The 13,906-nt window shown below is 43.2% G+C and overlaps 1 protein-coding gene across 8 annotated transcripts in view; it reads right to left on the reverse strand.

The window, feature by feature from the left end:
* FAM13A (family with sequence similarity 13 member A) overlaps positions 1 to 13,906 on the reverse strand; it is a 116,547-nt gene that overhangs the window by 6,074 nt on the left and 96,567 nt on the right. For 7 of the 8 annotated variants that reach the window (XM_050974126.1, XM_050974125.1, XM_050974121.1 and 4 more), the window contains 7 exons: positions 9,220 to 9,433; positions 8,739 to 8,877; positions 7,564 to 7,645; positions 7,214 to 7,434; positions 5,745 to 5,828; positions 1,881 to 1,976; positions 254 to 337 (listed from right to left, as the gene is read on the reverse strand). In XM_050974126.1, the coding sequence (XP_050830083.1) occupies positions 254 to 337; positions 1,881 to 1,976; positions 5,745 to 5,828; positions 7,214 to 7,434; positions 7,564 to 7,645; positions 8,739 to 8,877; positions 9,220 to 9,433 (920 nt within the window). The remainder of the gene's footprint in view (positions 1 to 253; positions 338 to 1,880; positions 1,977 to 5,744; positions 5,829 to 7,213; positions 7,435 to 7,563; positions 7,646 to 8,738; positions 8,878 to 9,219; positions 9,434 to 13,906) is intronic. The other variant, XM_050974122.1, reaches the window with a different exon arrangement.

Here is a 13,906-nt window from a genome sequence, read left to right on the forward strand (position 1 = left end):
ATGTGCAGATGGAGGGGAAAGGACAAGGATAGGAAAGAATGCAAAGCCAAGGAAACACTGTAGTCTTATCTACAACAAGGGAAGAATTTGATCAGAATTGGCGAGGCTTAAAGCAGCTACTGATTTTTCAGGAGGACACTGCAAAAAAATCAACACTGATGAAAAAAAAAAATCAATCAACCATTCTGTTTCATTGGTATAAGGGGAAAGTTGATGCAAACTGAGCAATTAGTTAGCAGCTGGAGGTCTTCACCTTTATCTCCTTGAAGAAGGAAGCTGTTTCGCCCTCGATAATTGGCTGCAGCAAAGGGCTTCTCCGCTTGCTGGAGGGGGAACCCTGTGACAGGTGTTAACAAGTATGTTACATTGTGAACCCCTTTCTCCTCCACCACCTGCTCTCAGCTCATTCTCACCCACACACTCCCAGCTCATTGCTGGACCACCAGGAGAAACAGCTTTCTCAAGGAAGTAAAACAGGCCTGGCAAACCCCCTGAACTTGGGCTGTTTTCTCTCAGGATGCTGCTTAGCAAAGGACACCACTGCCAATCTGTTTTTAAAAAGAAACTTGGATGATTATTAGCTGGGTAGTGACTATGAGGCAAAGGCTGCAAGAAAATAATCCCCAGCCCAATGGCTGGCTCTCCAGAGCTACAGGGTAAGATGAGACAGGCTCTCCAGATGCTTTCCAGGAGCCTGATTCCCACTGAAGTACCTACCGATGTAGAGATGGATTTTCAAATGCATCCTGTCTCTCTATGAGCCTCTCACTGTTCTTACTCAGAAGACTGGGGAAAAAAAATACCCAGTCTCATCTCTCCTCTGCTAGCCTCTGTGGATTTGCAGTTTTGTGTCTTAACAGGACCTGGGCTCTCTTTGACACCTTTGCATTAAACTGCCCATGCACACCTGAACAGCCTCCTCCTCGATTGCCAGCACTGTCTTCACAGCACAGATTTTGGGGACTATTTTGCATATTCCAGGAGGAACAGCTTTTTACTTTGTTTTAAATGCAAGACCAGGAACACCTCCCAGCATTTGCAGAAAAAAGCCCCACTCCTGAGTGACACTTAACTGGGTAATGCTGTGCCAGCTCATTCACTTCACTGGCTGTCTGTCTACAGAAAGGGGGCAGGACATGAGCACTGCTCAGGAAAAGCAAAAAAAAGGTTCATACATGACAGAGAGAGTAAACAGGAACTTGACAAAAGAACTCTTTTCCATAGTTAGGCTTGAAGTATCTGTGTGGGTTTTTTAGATTAATTAATTTTTAAGAACTGGACTACACAAATTGTCTAAAATTAAAGACGGTGAATTTTCTCCCTTGAGGGGTGTATTGGGTTCCTTGCTGGCAGCAGAGCATCACCTTGAAAGAGGGAATATCCACCACTTAGAGGATCTCTTTAATACAAATTAAGTGTTAGAAGACTGAGGGCCCTTTCTTTCAGCCAAGGACATGCCTGGCATCTCCTGTGGGATCTACTCAAGTCTGTGTTCTGTGTACAGGAACCCTGTACATACAACCCTGTGGAACCAAGCAGCTTGGAAGACCTACAGCTCAGCATGGGTTGGTATGGAAAAAGAAGTGAGGCTGTACCAAACAGAGGATGGATGAAATAACAGCAGCAGCCCAACAGAAAGAGAAGAAACAATACAAGGTGAGATGTGCCCCGTGGCTCACAGGTGGGCACTAAAGTCCCTCGACCAGCTTTCCCAACTTCAGTATGAAGTGTGTCATTGATTCACTCATTTGCTTGATCTTTGAGTGATAAGGGAGGTTGGGACTTAGCCTTAGTGATTGTGTTGTAAGTGGAAGTGTGGTGATTCCTGCTTCCTCAGCTTGAAACCAAAGAAATACCCCACAAAAGAGCGCTCTACTCACAATAATGGGGATGGTGTTGGCTCTGGAGAGGATCTGTTTGACCAAGCGATACCTGTCATACAACGGCTTCATCACCTGCCGCTCATTTTTGGTCACCTGAGAAGGAAAAACACAAGACATCCATGAAGCCTGCAACAAATACTCCACTCTAGAATTCATGTGCCTATGATCACCCTCAGTCTGAGTGGCTCAGAGACTTGTATAGGGATGACAGGAGAGCAGCATTAGCCCTGAAACTTCTGTTTTCTCCATGAAACTCCCATCCATCACAGCATCACCTGTGCCTGGTGCCACCTGAAGCTGTGTGGGGTGTCTTGTAAAGGGACTGTCTTGTAAGACACCTGTCTTGTAAGAGACAGGTGGTTTAAATGACCAATTAGGGATCAGATGTCCCCAACACAAAATGACCTGAGGAGGCAGCACTCTGTGCTTGCAGTCACCTCTGCCACCCTGAGCACCAAATGAGCTCTGAGCTTTCCCATCCCTGTTCTTGTGGCCGGCCCTCAATAGCCGTGTTTGTGACCCATGAAAAGAGAAAGCAGCTGCACTGACTGCATGGTGCAATGTGAGGAGACTTCCCTTGAGTACGGTAAACTATAGATTTTGCAATAGCTGACTTTCTGGCTTTGCTATTCCTCCAAATTTCCTGTACAAGCCAGCAGTTTTTCATCTTTTTAGCCCCGTAACCTTGCCCTCCATCCTTCCTCACAGCCACTTTGCTGGGAAGGATTCACTGCAATGCTTGGAAGGGATGAAGGTGCCATGGCTGTGTGGCATAGAAAGAGAGAATAGTGCTGTGATGTCCACCTCAGGTGTTCCTTATATTGCTCTCCTCCTTAATTCCACTCCTCATTATTCCTTGCTGTGCTCCCTTCCCAGTTTTGACAGCATTACAAACTGAGTATGTTATTTCTGGTTTTCTTTCAGATTCAAGGTGGGTTTTATTTCTTCAGTGTTTTCTTACAGCACATTAGAAAACAAACAAAATCCTCAGCAATACCTGATCATCATTCAGCACTGTCTGACCCACATCCTATAAGTGTCCTTCCATTAGATCTTTTGTCTAACTTTAGATTATAAAGCTCTTAGGAGGAAGCTTTAACTGATCTCATGCCTTTCTACTTGCTGCTAATCACCAGAGCACCTGAACAACTGCCATACAAAAATCAGCATCAACAGAGTAACCCCTAGGGAGCTTTGTGGAGCCTTCTCTTTCTACAATAGAAACAGGAGAAAGGGGAATACAGTTTGAGACAGGGAGGCAATTTCAAACTGCCTTTTATTTTGTCTGCAGTTAACTTTCACTGGCACAATCCTTCTAAAGCTTTTACATCCTCCCTCCAGAGAAAGAGATGGTTTTGGCTTGGGAGGGGCAGAAAGTCTGTGAGTATTGCCAGGACTGGGATGGCAGGGATGAACTCTAAGAATCTGGAGGTAGCATCCATCTTCCTCCTGATAACCAAGCCTATGTTCCCTCTGTTGGGGGCAAATGAACAGGGCGGAAAAGGAAGAAGATCTTTATTCCTTTCCTGGTTCAAATATCCCCAGGCCTGATAAAGGGGATATAGACGGGCAATCTTGAGCTCTGGGGGCTGAATGTCACACACCCCCAAGGCACAGCAGGGCTCCCATTCCTGACAGCCTCAAGCTGCCTGTTCATTGAGTAAGCAGCTCACATGGATTAGAGGGATGTGAGCAGCATGAAACAATTCACTCAGTGCTCTTTGTGTTGAGTTTTGTGCTGATGTGCCTGCACTCAATTGCACTGGCTAGCAAGTTGCCTCCAACTTTGGACATTTCTCTGTAACCCATTCAGAATACAAGTAGAGAAACTGGGTAACCTAAATATATATATAATATTATTCCTAGCTTTACAAGATTAGCAGTTTGTGGAACAGGAGGTACAGCACTACTGTTGGCTCAGACAGTCTGTTACTTAAAAAAACCCCAAGACTATGATGAGGCTTATGTTGAGGCTGAGTATCAAACCTTCAATTAACAACATTTCAAAGCTGATTAACAGCACTGTTCTGTACAGAAAAATAAACATAAGCCTTGGAATGGGTACAAAGTCCTTAGGTATGTTGAAGAATGGAAAAGTTCAACAACATCCTTCAGTGTCTGAGTATCAGTGTGGAGGAGCAACACAGATAATTAATACAGGCATTGGAAGTTAAGTGTGTGGAGTCTGAGCCTGTCCTGCAGCCCATTTACACCAGCAAACTTTACAGAAAGCATATTCTGAAAGTAAATGTTCAGTACATGGGCACACTGTCTCATTAGGTAAACATAAGTAAGACCAGTAAAAACCTGAGTATATTTTGGGAGAACATCAAAATGCAAAGAGACTTTTAGAATAATGGAGCCTTTGACACAACTCTGGGGCACACTCCACGTGGCAAAAGAGCAGCAGCTGAGAACAGACCATTGCTTGCATTGTTAGAGCAGCTCAAGAATTTCTGCAGAGACAGACTTTTGGCTTAATTAAAACAGTTCAGTTCCACCTTTGCAGGTTCATCTATCACTGGTACAGAAAGACCCAGCTGCACAATAAATCTGAGCTCTATTGTTTTTCTTGTTTAGTTAAATATCTTTAAGGAAAAAAAAACCCTTGGCTGAACTATCCGCATTCTCCTCAAGCTCTCAGTACTTTTCCACTGCTGCTCTGCCAGGAGCTGGGAACAGCAAAAGCTGATCAGTCTTCCTTGCCATGCAGTTCAGTGTTACTAGGTATAGGCAGCTTATTTCAAAACAAAACAAATTAAAAAGCAGTTGCATAAATGAACCATTGAAAAAGGTAGGTGGAAATAAAAGTAGGCTGACAAGATAGGCTCTGGGCTTGTTATTTTTCTGAACAGACTGAAGTGAGTTCACTTCAGTAAGATGCCAACTGTTGATTTAAATAATTGTAAAAGCAGCAAAAAAAGACTTGGTCTCACAGAGAACACATGGAAGTTTAAGTGGTTTCCCTTGTGCTGCCCTTTTTCTACACAAGAATAAATCTGCCTGTCCTCTCATGTAACTATGCCATTTTCAGTTGCTAGTACAGCTGTGACTGTACAATATTAGCACTCCAAGAAGACATTTAAATAAATTAGTGAGACTTTTTAAAACAATGGATAAAGGAAGATATAATTCAGAAGGAAAAGATCAGGAATCTTGTGCAGCAGCAGAATGACTTGATTGGTGAGCTGCACCAATCAAGTACTCCTTATAAGCAGTAATTTGCTGCTCCCAAGCCACTGCTCAGGGGATTAGCAGCACTCTGAAATTAAGTTACTTTACCTGTAGAGATGGTCACAAAGATTATAATGACATCAGTGAAAGAGAAGGAGGGACTCATAAAAAACTAACTTTATGGCCTGGAAGCCACTGTGTTTCTCCCACAACAAGGATCAACAGGAGACAAAACTTAATTCTCTGTATTCACAAATAAGCTGGCCTTATACCATTGATACCAGAAAACTGCAAACTTCCTGGCTGGATGGGGGACCATGCACAAATATTCTCCTGCAGATTGTCCACTGGACCTCAAATTGGATGTCTGTGGAACCTGATGAGCACAATCCCAAAATAATGACCACTCAGCCTGTAGGTTCTGTCCTGCAGGTGTCTGTCCAGCTCAGTGCTGTGTGAGGACATCACCCTGCCTGGAACAGACTTCTCAGCAGCTGCGGAAGTGAAGGATCAGGGAGGTGGATTAGAGGGTGCACGTGTGGTTTGGAGAGCAAGAAGTTCTAGTGACCTGACATCAAAAGGTCATTAGGGGCATCATTTACCACAGACAAAGACATAGAAAGATGTACTTTGAGACAAAAAAAATCCCCAAAAAACAACAAAACCAATACAAGCTGCAGTACATACCGGTCTGCCATGAATGCCTTCATAGTTCAGCAAAGCCCTCTGAAGAGCCAATTTTTCAGCTGCTATCTGATCTCGTGTCATGTCCTATGAAAAGTGGCACAGAGAGAGGGAAAGGGAGGAAGAAAAGAAAAAAAAGTCAGATTCCTGGACTCAAAAAATACTGATCTGTGCCATAACCAAAGTCATGTCATACCATCATTATGTTTTAAAGACTCATCTCTACCTTCCAGTTGTCTTTTCCCAGCTCCACTGCCAAAGAGACTGTTAATGTGCGTAGAAGCCTATGCTCAATGCAGGCAGATTAAACACACAAACTTTGCATATGAAGGTATTTCATGTACCTGAAGTGGATTTACAGATTATAAGTGTCCTTTGAAAAAACAACACCATGCAACTTTTAATGCTGGTGCATCTTTTCCAGTTAAGATCTGAAATGCAAATTCTGCAGCAGAACACATTTCCTTTTTTTCTCCAAATCTGAGACAAAGTCCAGCACTTCTTGTAAAGCTTGACACCTTTGCTTTGACTGCCACAAACACACTTTACCAAGAACTGAAGTACAGTCAGAATGTGTCTTTCTGTCAATTCTGCTATGGAGTGACAGGCTGTAGCAGACAAGAGGGGACAAAGCCCGCCCCCCCCCCCCCCAAAAAAAAAAAAAAAAAAAGGAGGGAAGACAGAGAAGACTTCTCTAACTAAGTTGGCCAAAATTCCCCCACTGAATTTGAAAGACACCAAGACTTTTCTCCCTATCACAGCACCAAATACTATCACAGTCCCTCTGTAAGTAGCCAGGCTGCAGGTTCTTGCCACAGTCAGAGAATAGTCAAAACACATGCTGTATGTTTTTCTTCTGCAGATCTAGCAAACAAAGATAATGCTGTCTGCCTCACTCTTACACAGCAGTGCACAATTTACATGTCAGCAGACTCAAGGACTTCATTTACAAGGCTGCACAAACCTCAGGAGCTCACATCACACATGACGACCTCCCTGCTGATAACCCTCAAAGATTACAGCAGCTAACAGAGCTAAATGTGAAACTCTGAAGGTTAGCAGTAACACACCCTGAGAGAAGAACATTTCAATTTTGGAGTGAACAAGAAGCAAGCAGATGACAAAATCTCCAGAAGCACTGGAAGACTTAGAATTTGACAAAAACCTTTAGATGGAACAACAGAAATAGACAAAAACAGAGCAGGAAAAAATGGCAATAATTCAGAAACATTAGTAGGAACATGCAAGGGTCAAACAAAGAACACAAGATGACATACAATAGAAACAGCGCTGGGAAAAAAAATCAAGATGCTAGAGGCAGAGGGAAAGGAATTAAAGCAAGTGAGCCCAGACTAAAGGCTGCAGGCTTTTTAACAAACTGTAGAGGACCCCAATGCTTTCACAAGTGACTATGCAGCCACAAGTAACCTATTTGCACATAAAGGCCTAAAGGTGACCTGTCTACATTGTACCTTAATGTCTTCAGGTCGATTTGTCTCTGCTCGTTTCTCTTGAAGCTTCTTCTGGATGGATTCAAGAGTCACTTCCACGGCAGGCTTGGCAGATTTATCTGACAGGTCTTGCTTCTTGTCATCCTCCTTCTCCAGCTGAGAGCCGAAGCTCTTGGGGAGCGTGTTGCTGCGCTGACGCACAACAGGGCCAAGGTCTTCCTCAGAGATCTTCAGTTTTGACTCTAAGCGGGGAAAGATGAGCAATTTTTCATTTTTAAAATGTGATAAGTGTCAGGATCACTGCCTCACATCAAATTTAAATGAGGCAGAGTCAAGCTACCCCCCAAAGGTGCACCAGTGGCGGTTCTCACCTTTAAGTTGCTTTCGGAATTTGGCCAAATCATTTGTCCATTTGAGCACTTCAGGGTTGGCTGCTTTGTCACTGTGGGAAGGCTGGGAGGAAAGAAAAGCCATGCTGAATCTGTGTTAAACCACCAGGAGCGATTCACTGAAACAAGTCTGTGGCACAAAGGGGTACAGTGGAATTTGGACCCAGCAGAGAGCACAGGCACTGGCTTCAGACTGGCAGCTGCACACCTCTGACCAGCCCACTTCAGACCTTGCTTTAATTGTTCCTGCCTGTCACAACACTCTGTCTTAGGGGCATCGTGAAATGGATTTTCTTTTCAGAAAACACAAAACATTTGATGCCAATGATTAAGCTGTAGGAGTGACTCAGAGGGCCAGATGCACATTGGAATCCTCGTGTCTATTGTTTCCTAACAAGAGGGTACCTCTAAAATAGAGGAAACCTAGCATGAACACTTGAAAAAGTGTTATGACTCATGTATCCACACCAAAGGCTGCCTTACATCCAAAGACATCAAATAGCCCAAATTCTAGGCTACAGCAGCATTTTTTTTCAGTCTTTCCTACTGCAGGCCAGAACAATTCTTTGCCATTTAGATAGCAAAAGATGCACCCATGCAAAGCTTTACAGCTCCTTCCAAAGCTTTCTGTGTATCAGAAGGGCATGTCAGAAGAATTAAGAGTCCAGTAGACTGCTGCTGCTTAGCAGCACCTGACTGTGGTTCCTTGCTCAGGAGTGAAGGCAGCTGCAATGCACAGGTGTTCTGGGATTACCATCAAGCAAATGAGATCAGCCACTGTGCTTCCCATATGCTGAAGTTAAATAAATAAACAAACAAACAGAAATTGAACATAGCTATTCCTACATGCTGTCTTAAGCAGTGGTTGAAATCTTATGAGTTCATTAGCCTTCCTTCTCATGCTGCATGGATACTGCATAATACCTGGAAAGGTAATTTGCTTGGTGTGTGCATACACATTTCTGGGGCGGGGGGTGGGGCAGCAGGTCTTCTGACTTTGTTTTTCCTTTCCTCATTATGAAAGCTATCAAGCCCTCTGTATGTCTGGCATGTTTCCCTGGTGTCCCTCTGTATGCTTGATCCACTTCCCTGGTGTCCCTTCCCTTTGCTGCTAATGCATCCATCTCCACATAAATGCTTAACTCCTAGAGACTCACTCTGTATTTCCTCTCCTCTTCAAATTTGTCCTCAAATTTCCTGATCTTTTTCTTCAGCCCCTGAATCCTTCGGGTGAGTTGTGCAGGGGTAAGGTCTTCTCTGTCATCTTCATAAGATCCTAAAGATGAACTCCGTCTCCTGCCAAGAGCAGAGATTGCAGGAAGATCTTATCCAAACAGCCACAGTACATCTTGATGCAGAGGCCACACCAACTTTGTGTGAATAAAGGCAAGGCCCACAAAAGTGAGAACGCTATGTTGCTACTCTGCAATGACAGATAGCAAAAGATGCTCTAACAGCCCTAGATATTAATGCACAAACCCAGAAATCAACTACAAAGAACTTTTTATAAAATATCAGCTCCCTGTGAGTAGGGACAGAAACCCAAGGCAGCACAGCCGACCCAAAGAGATGCTGCTTGATGCAACTGTGCAAACCCTTAGCAGCTGCATGTGAAAGCACTGGCGAATCATAACCCACCTCATGAAGGAATGAGAATTGGGAGGAGAAGGAGGCACTTCTGTATCATCCAGGTACTGTTGGCTCTGTCCATAGGCATAGAAGCGAGGGGACAGCATGGGATCGCTGTCCTCATCCAGAAGCTGGCGAATCAAGCGCCCGGCCTGCGGGGAAAGGCGAGCCTCATCTGAGTCTAAGCCGTCTCGCTGCCATGAGGAGAGAGCAGGGATGGGCTCTGGGAACAGTAAGACAAAGGCTGGTTTTATCAGGTTTGTTTTAAACATAAGACAGACTCCAGGTAACTTTCTAATGAACCTTGACCTGCTCAGGACTGTGACTCTTGTCACCAGGAATTCTCTGGTCATTACTCCCATCTGCCCTATGTAAAAAGCATTACAAAGCCTGGCCACACAAATATAAGTCATGTCTTAGGTGCAACAGAAAACTGCCCAAAGGCTTACCAGGAATTACCATGGACTGACACCAAACAAGGCAATCACCAGCTAGCACCTTTGAGGAAAAAGTTATGCTGGATAAAGAGTATCATTGGCACATGGTATATAGAAGAGGCAATTGGATTCCAGAAGGAATTTTTTTCAGTTTCAGGATGTACAAATGCTGTAAATGAATAGTGTATTAATGGTTTTCCTACAGGCCCCCCTGATGCCTGCTACTGGAAATTCAAAGCCTAGGAGTAAGCATAGGTTCTTCTAATCTGCAAGCAAAAGGTGTCCCACATTACCACCTCTTCCACAGGGTGTCCAGCCCACATATTAACAATTATAGTAATATGGTCTGAATTTCCCCTTTTCCCTTTCACATGCAATCCTCCTGCTTACAGTATGGTCGAAAAGTGAGGAAATCTTCAGCCCCCTGGACAACCTAACCAGCCAGAAGCAAAAGCAATGTTGTACAGGGAGGTGGTGGAGTGGGAGAGAAAGGGAAACCCAATTTAGCACTGCTGATTAGCATAATAGAGCCCACGGAAAGCAATCGCCTCAATCTTGTGATCACTCCCTCCAGATGCCATAAGGAGTATAACATTTTGTGTTCAGATAGTTTACTAAGCTGATTTGCATGCTCCTACTTAAACTGTCTAATCCTGTGGTGCTAAGAGCCAGGCTTTGAACTTCTAAATCTAACAAATAGTTCTAGAGTCAAGTAACAAAACAAAAACCTTATAGAAAGCTCCCAGACCAGTCCCAGAGCTACGAATTAATTGTTTCCTGTGCCTAGTGTGTCTATTCTTCATTCACAAAGAGAGGGGGCTTTTGAACATATCAGTTGATGAATAAAAAGCAGGGTTTCCTTTTGCTGAAGAAGGTTAATGTTTTCACAGCTCAGAGTGGATTGCATGAGGATTCCCCTGCAGAACCTCTGTGCTGTTTAACATTCCCCCTCTGTACAATTCGGGCAGTGCGACATCATTGCCAATGCAGCAATGATGGGCTCAGTGCTCTTTTGCTTGTGCACATCTTCCAGTTATGCTCTCCTCCTTTTGCCTTCTTCCTTAGCACATGGATACAAATGGCAAGCCTCTGTTCAGAGGCTGGTGCTGCATGCACACTGATGTGCTACCCTGAAAGGGATGACAGGAGATTTTTGCACAAGCTTTTTGCATAAGAGCCCCTCAAAGGTGTTGTGGTAAGAGAAGCACATACAAGCCTGGCTCACAGGGGCTGCTTACAGGGGGTGTGCAAGCCCCAAGTGTATGTAGGCTGTTTTGCCATGGTTTGGAAAGCTTAGGTAGCCTGAACTTCCTTTGGGTAATTTCTGAAAAAAAGAGTTTTTCTAAGCTCTGTTCAGCCTTGGCATTTTCTAATACCTGAAATATTTTGCATCCACTTCCCTGAGTCTCTCATGATTTTAGGAAGGGTCTCACAAGATCTTTTGTAGCAAAATAAAGGGTAATACAAAGGGGAAAAAAATTATATATTTGACCAGCAGGAACAAGAGTTAAATGATGCATGAAATTCTTCTAGACATCTCTCACTTCTAATTGTTTGAATACCTCTCACCCGCAAACTGAATTTCCTCTTGGAAATTGCTAAGTAACACCTCCATGGGATTTACATAGATGGAATAAACTTAGAAAAAATCAGGCATATTTAGCAGTAACTAAATTAAGCTCCTACCACACCAGCTAACAAAGCCATTATTAATCATGCATGGTGTATGTGACTTTGTCCAAGGTGGATTTAGAACCAGATAGCACGCGACATTCAGGGAATTGCAACGGCTCAAAGAGCCTCTGATCAAACCCCAAAAGACAGCAAAGCACTTTATGTAACCTAATTGAGACTGGGGTGTGTCTACTTTGTATTTTGTTGATTTCAAAATACTCCCCCAAAACAGAAAACTCCCATTCCAAAGAAGAAAGTGTTAAAAAGGAGAAGAAAAAAAAAGTGCTAAAAGGAAAATCTTCTTGACAGAAGAAATGGCTGCTACAGAAAATCAGTTTTCTTTACCCCTTGCTCCTGGAAGGCCTGACTCCATGGGTGATTTTGTTTCCCTTGCTGACCATACACATTTAGAAGACAAAACCTCAGCCAGAGACAAAATGGCGACCCCTGAGAGCAACACAGCAATTCATCAAGGAAAATATTTAGATATGTACAAATTACAAATTTTATCTACATCAGATCACTGAGTGGATCAGCACTGCAGTCTAACTGCCTTCTCTCTCCTGCTGGCCAGGTGCCAGGCCCTTCAGCTGGAACCACTGGAATTGCTGGTTCACACAAACACACAGGAACCCACTAAGGGTAAGCTGCTCCTTTTTTTGACAGTGCACAACCAATTAATTCCTCTTTAACAGGATGCATAATATCTTTTGCTATTCATTTAGCCAAGATAGCTATCAAAGCATTGAGCTTTTTCTGAAGACTACTGCACTCCTGGACTGAACGATCTGCTAAGAAGTCCAGTTTTAAAGCATCCACTATTGTAATTAATGCTGTCAGCCTTTCCTCTTCCTGCTAACTGAAGAACAAAATCTCAATAGAGATTGTAAACATTTCACCTTTCTTTGCCACTGACTTGACAGAGCAGGTACACTTACTCCTCTTCTGTACTGAACAGATCTCTCCTGCTCAGGGAAAAATCTCAGTTTTCTACTCATCTCCACCTTCTTTCCATGTACTATTTTCCCCTCCATTTTCCAGAATGACAGCTTTTCATGGGGGGGGGAGGGTGGCGGCCAGAGGGAGGAAGGAGGGAGTATTTAGCCACCATGGCTGTACCAGTGCAGAGAAAGGGTGAAAAAAATTTTAATGCCTTGGTCAGACTCTCTAGGCATTTCTTCCAGGCATGCCTTTTCTAAGCTGGCACAGAAGCAGTGAACTGTGTTGGCAGTGAGACTGCAGTCCTTCAGAAGTGCTGCCCTCCCTCTAAAAATCCCACAACCAGCTCTCATCTTTCCACAAAGCTGTCAGCCATCTGCCAGGTGTGGCTCTGCAGAGCTCCACAGGCACACAGAGCATTGCCTATGGCAGTACAACCTCTCTGCCAACCTGCTGCATAGAGGGCTGGAGATTTTAATAAACCTCTAAGTGCCTCACACAAGAAGAAAGATTTATTGTATCAAACTGGTGTATTACAGGTGAGCTCTAAGTCATCTTGCTGACAAAACCTGTCTTTTTGTAATCACTGCATTGTGTATTTGCCACAGGGTTACTGGGGGCTGCAGGGCCAACAGAAGGGTGTCTACACACAAATACCACTTAAGCTGCAGGCAGCAAAACGCCACAGGCATCTCCTGTTTCCCTCTCTGCAGCCACACAGCTCATACATACATGCTGCTAACACTGCTTCTACACACACCCATCTGACAAACAAATGAGGCCAAACCTTAGCTACTGTAAATTCAAGTAAGTCCAGAGGGATTGAAAAGTCTAAACTCACTGTAGCACCTGAGGTGCTAGTATCAAATGCCACTTAAAAGACTCCAGAAAGACCTCTCATAATGAAATGAATAAAGTAATTTAAAACTCCATCCAAAGCATTCAGTAGCTCAGTAACAACCTATTTTCATCTTATAAATAATTATGAAAATATCCTTGTTTGAATAAATCAGCAGGCATTCTTCCTACATAGATCAAAAGAATAGCCCAAATACAGCACTACCACACCTCTTCACTCAGTGAGATGACACATCTCTCAGCTAGCAAGCAAACTTTGTATTTTGTTTATAGCACGGCATAACAATCAAAAAGCCAATTTTAATATTTTGATGTTATTCAGTAAACAATGCAATTTTTTTGATATTTAGTAATAAAAATAGAATGTGCCTCACCCCCTTTTGATTTCTCACGCTAAAGAGTGTTACACACAAATAAGCTTATCAATCTAAGTTCACAGTGTTGGAAAAAAGAAAACTAAGTTCAGCTTCCCTTCTGCTATACTATATGGATTTTTTTCTGCATTACGTTGAGTTTTTTCCATGGGAAAGCATCAATTACATCAGTGCCAAAACCATTTGTAGATCAGCTTCATCCTCAGGGTCTCAAGTGCTGCAATGCTTGAACTCAAATTGTTTTTTAAACTTCTGCTTTTATTTATTTTTTTAAGCTTGAAGAAAAATGCCAGCTGATTATTTCATAAGAGCTTGTTACTGCAAACTCTGCTTGAAATCTCAGCTACAGAACTTTTTTAAAGTGTCAGTAATCGGGTGACATCAGCAGCAATCACACATCATATTGATTTACTG

This window comes from Serinus canaria, chromosome 4 (genome assembly GCF_022539315.1).
Source record: "Serinus canaria isolate serCan28SL12 chromosome 4, serCan2020, whole genome shotgun sequence".
NCBI lineage: Eukaryota > Metazoa > Chordata > Aves > Passeriformes > Fringillidae > Serinus > Serinus canaria.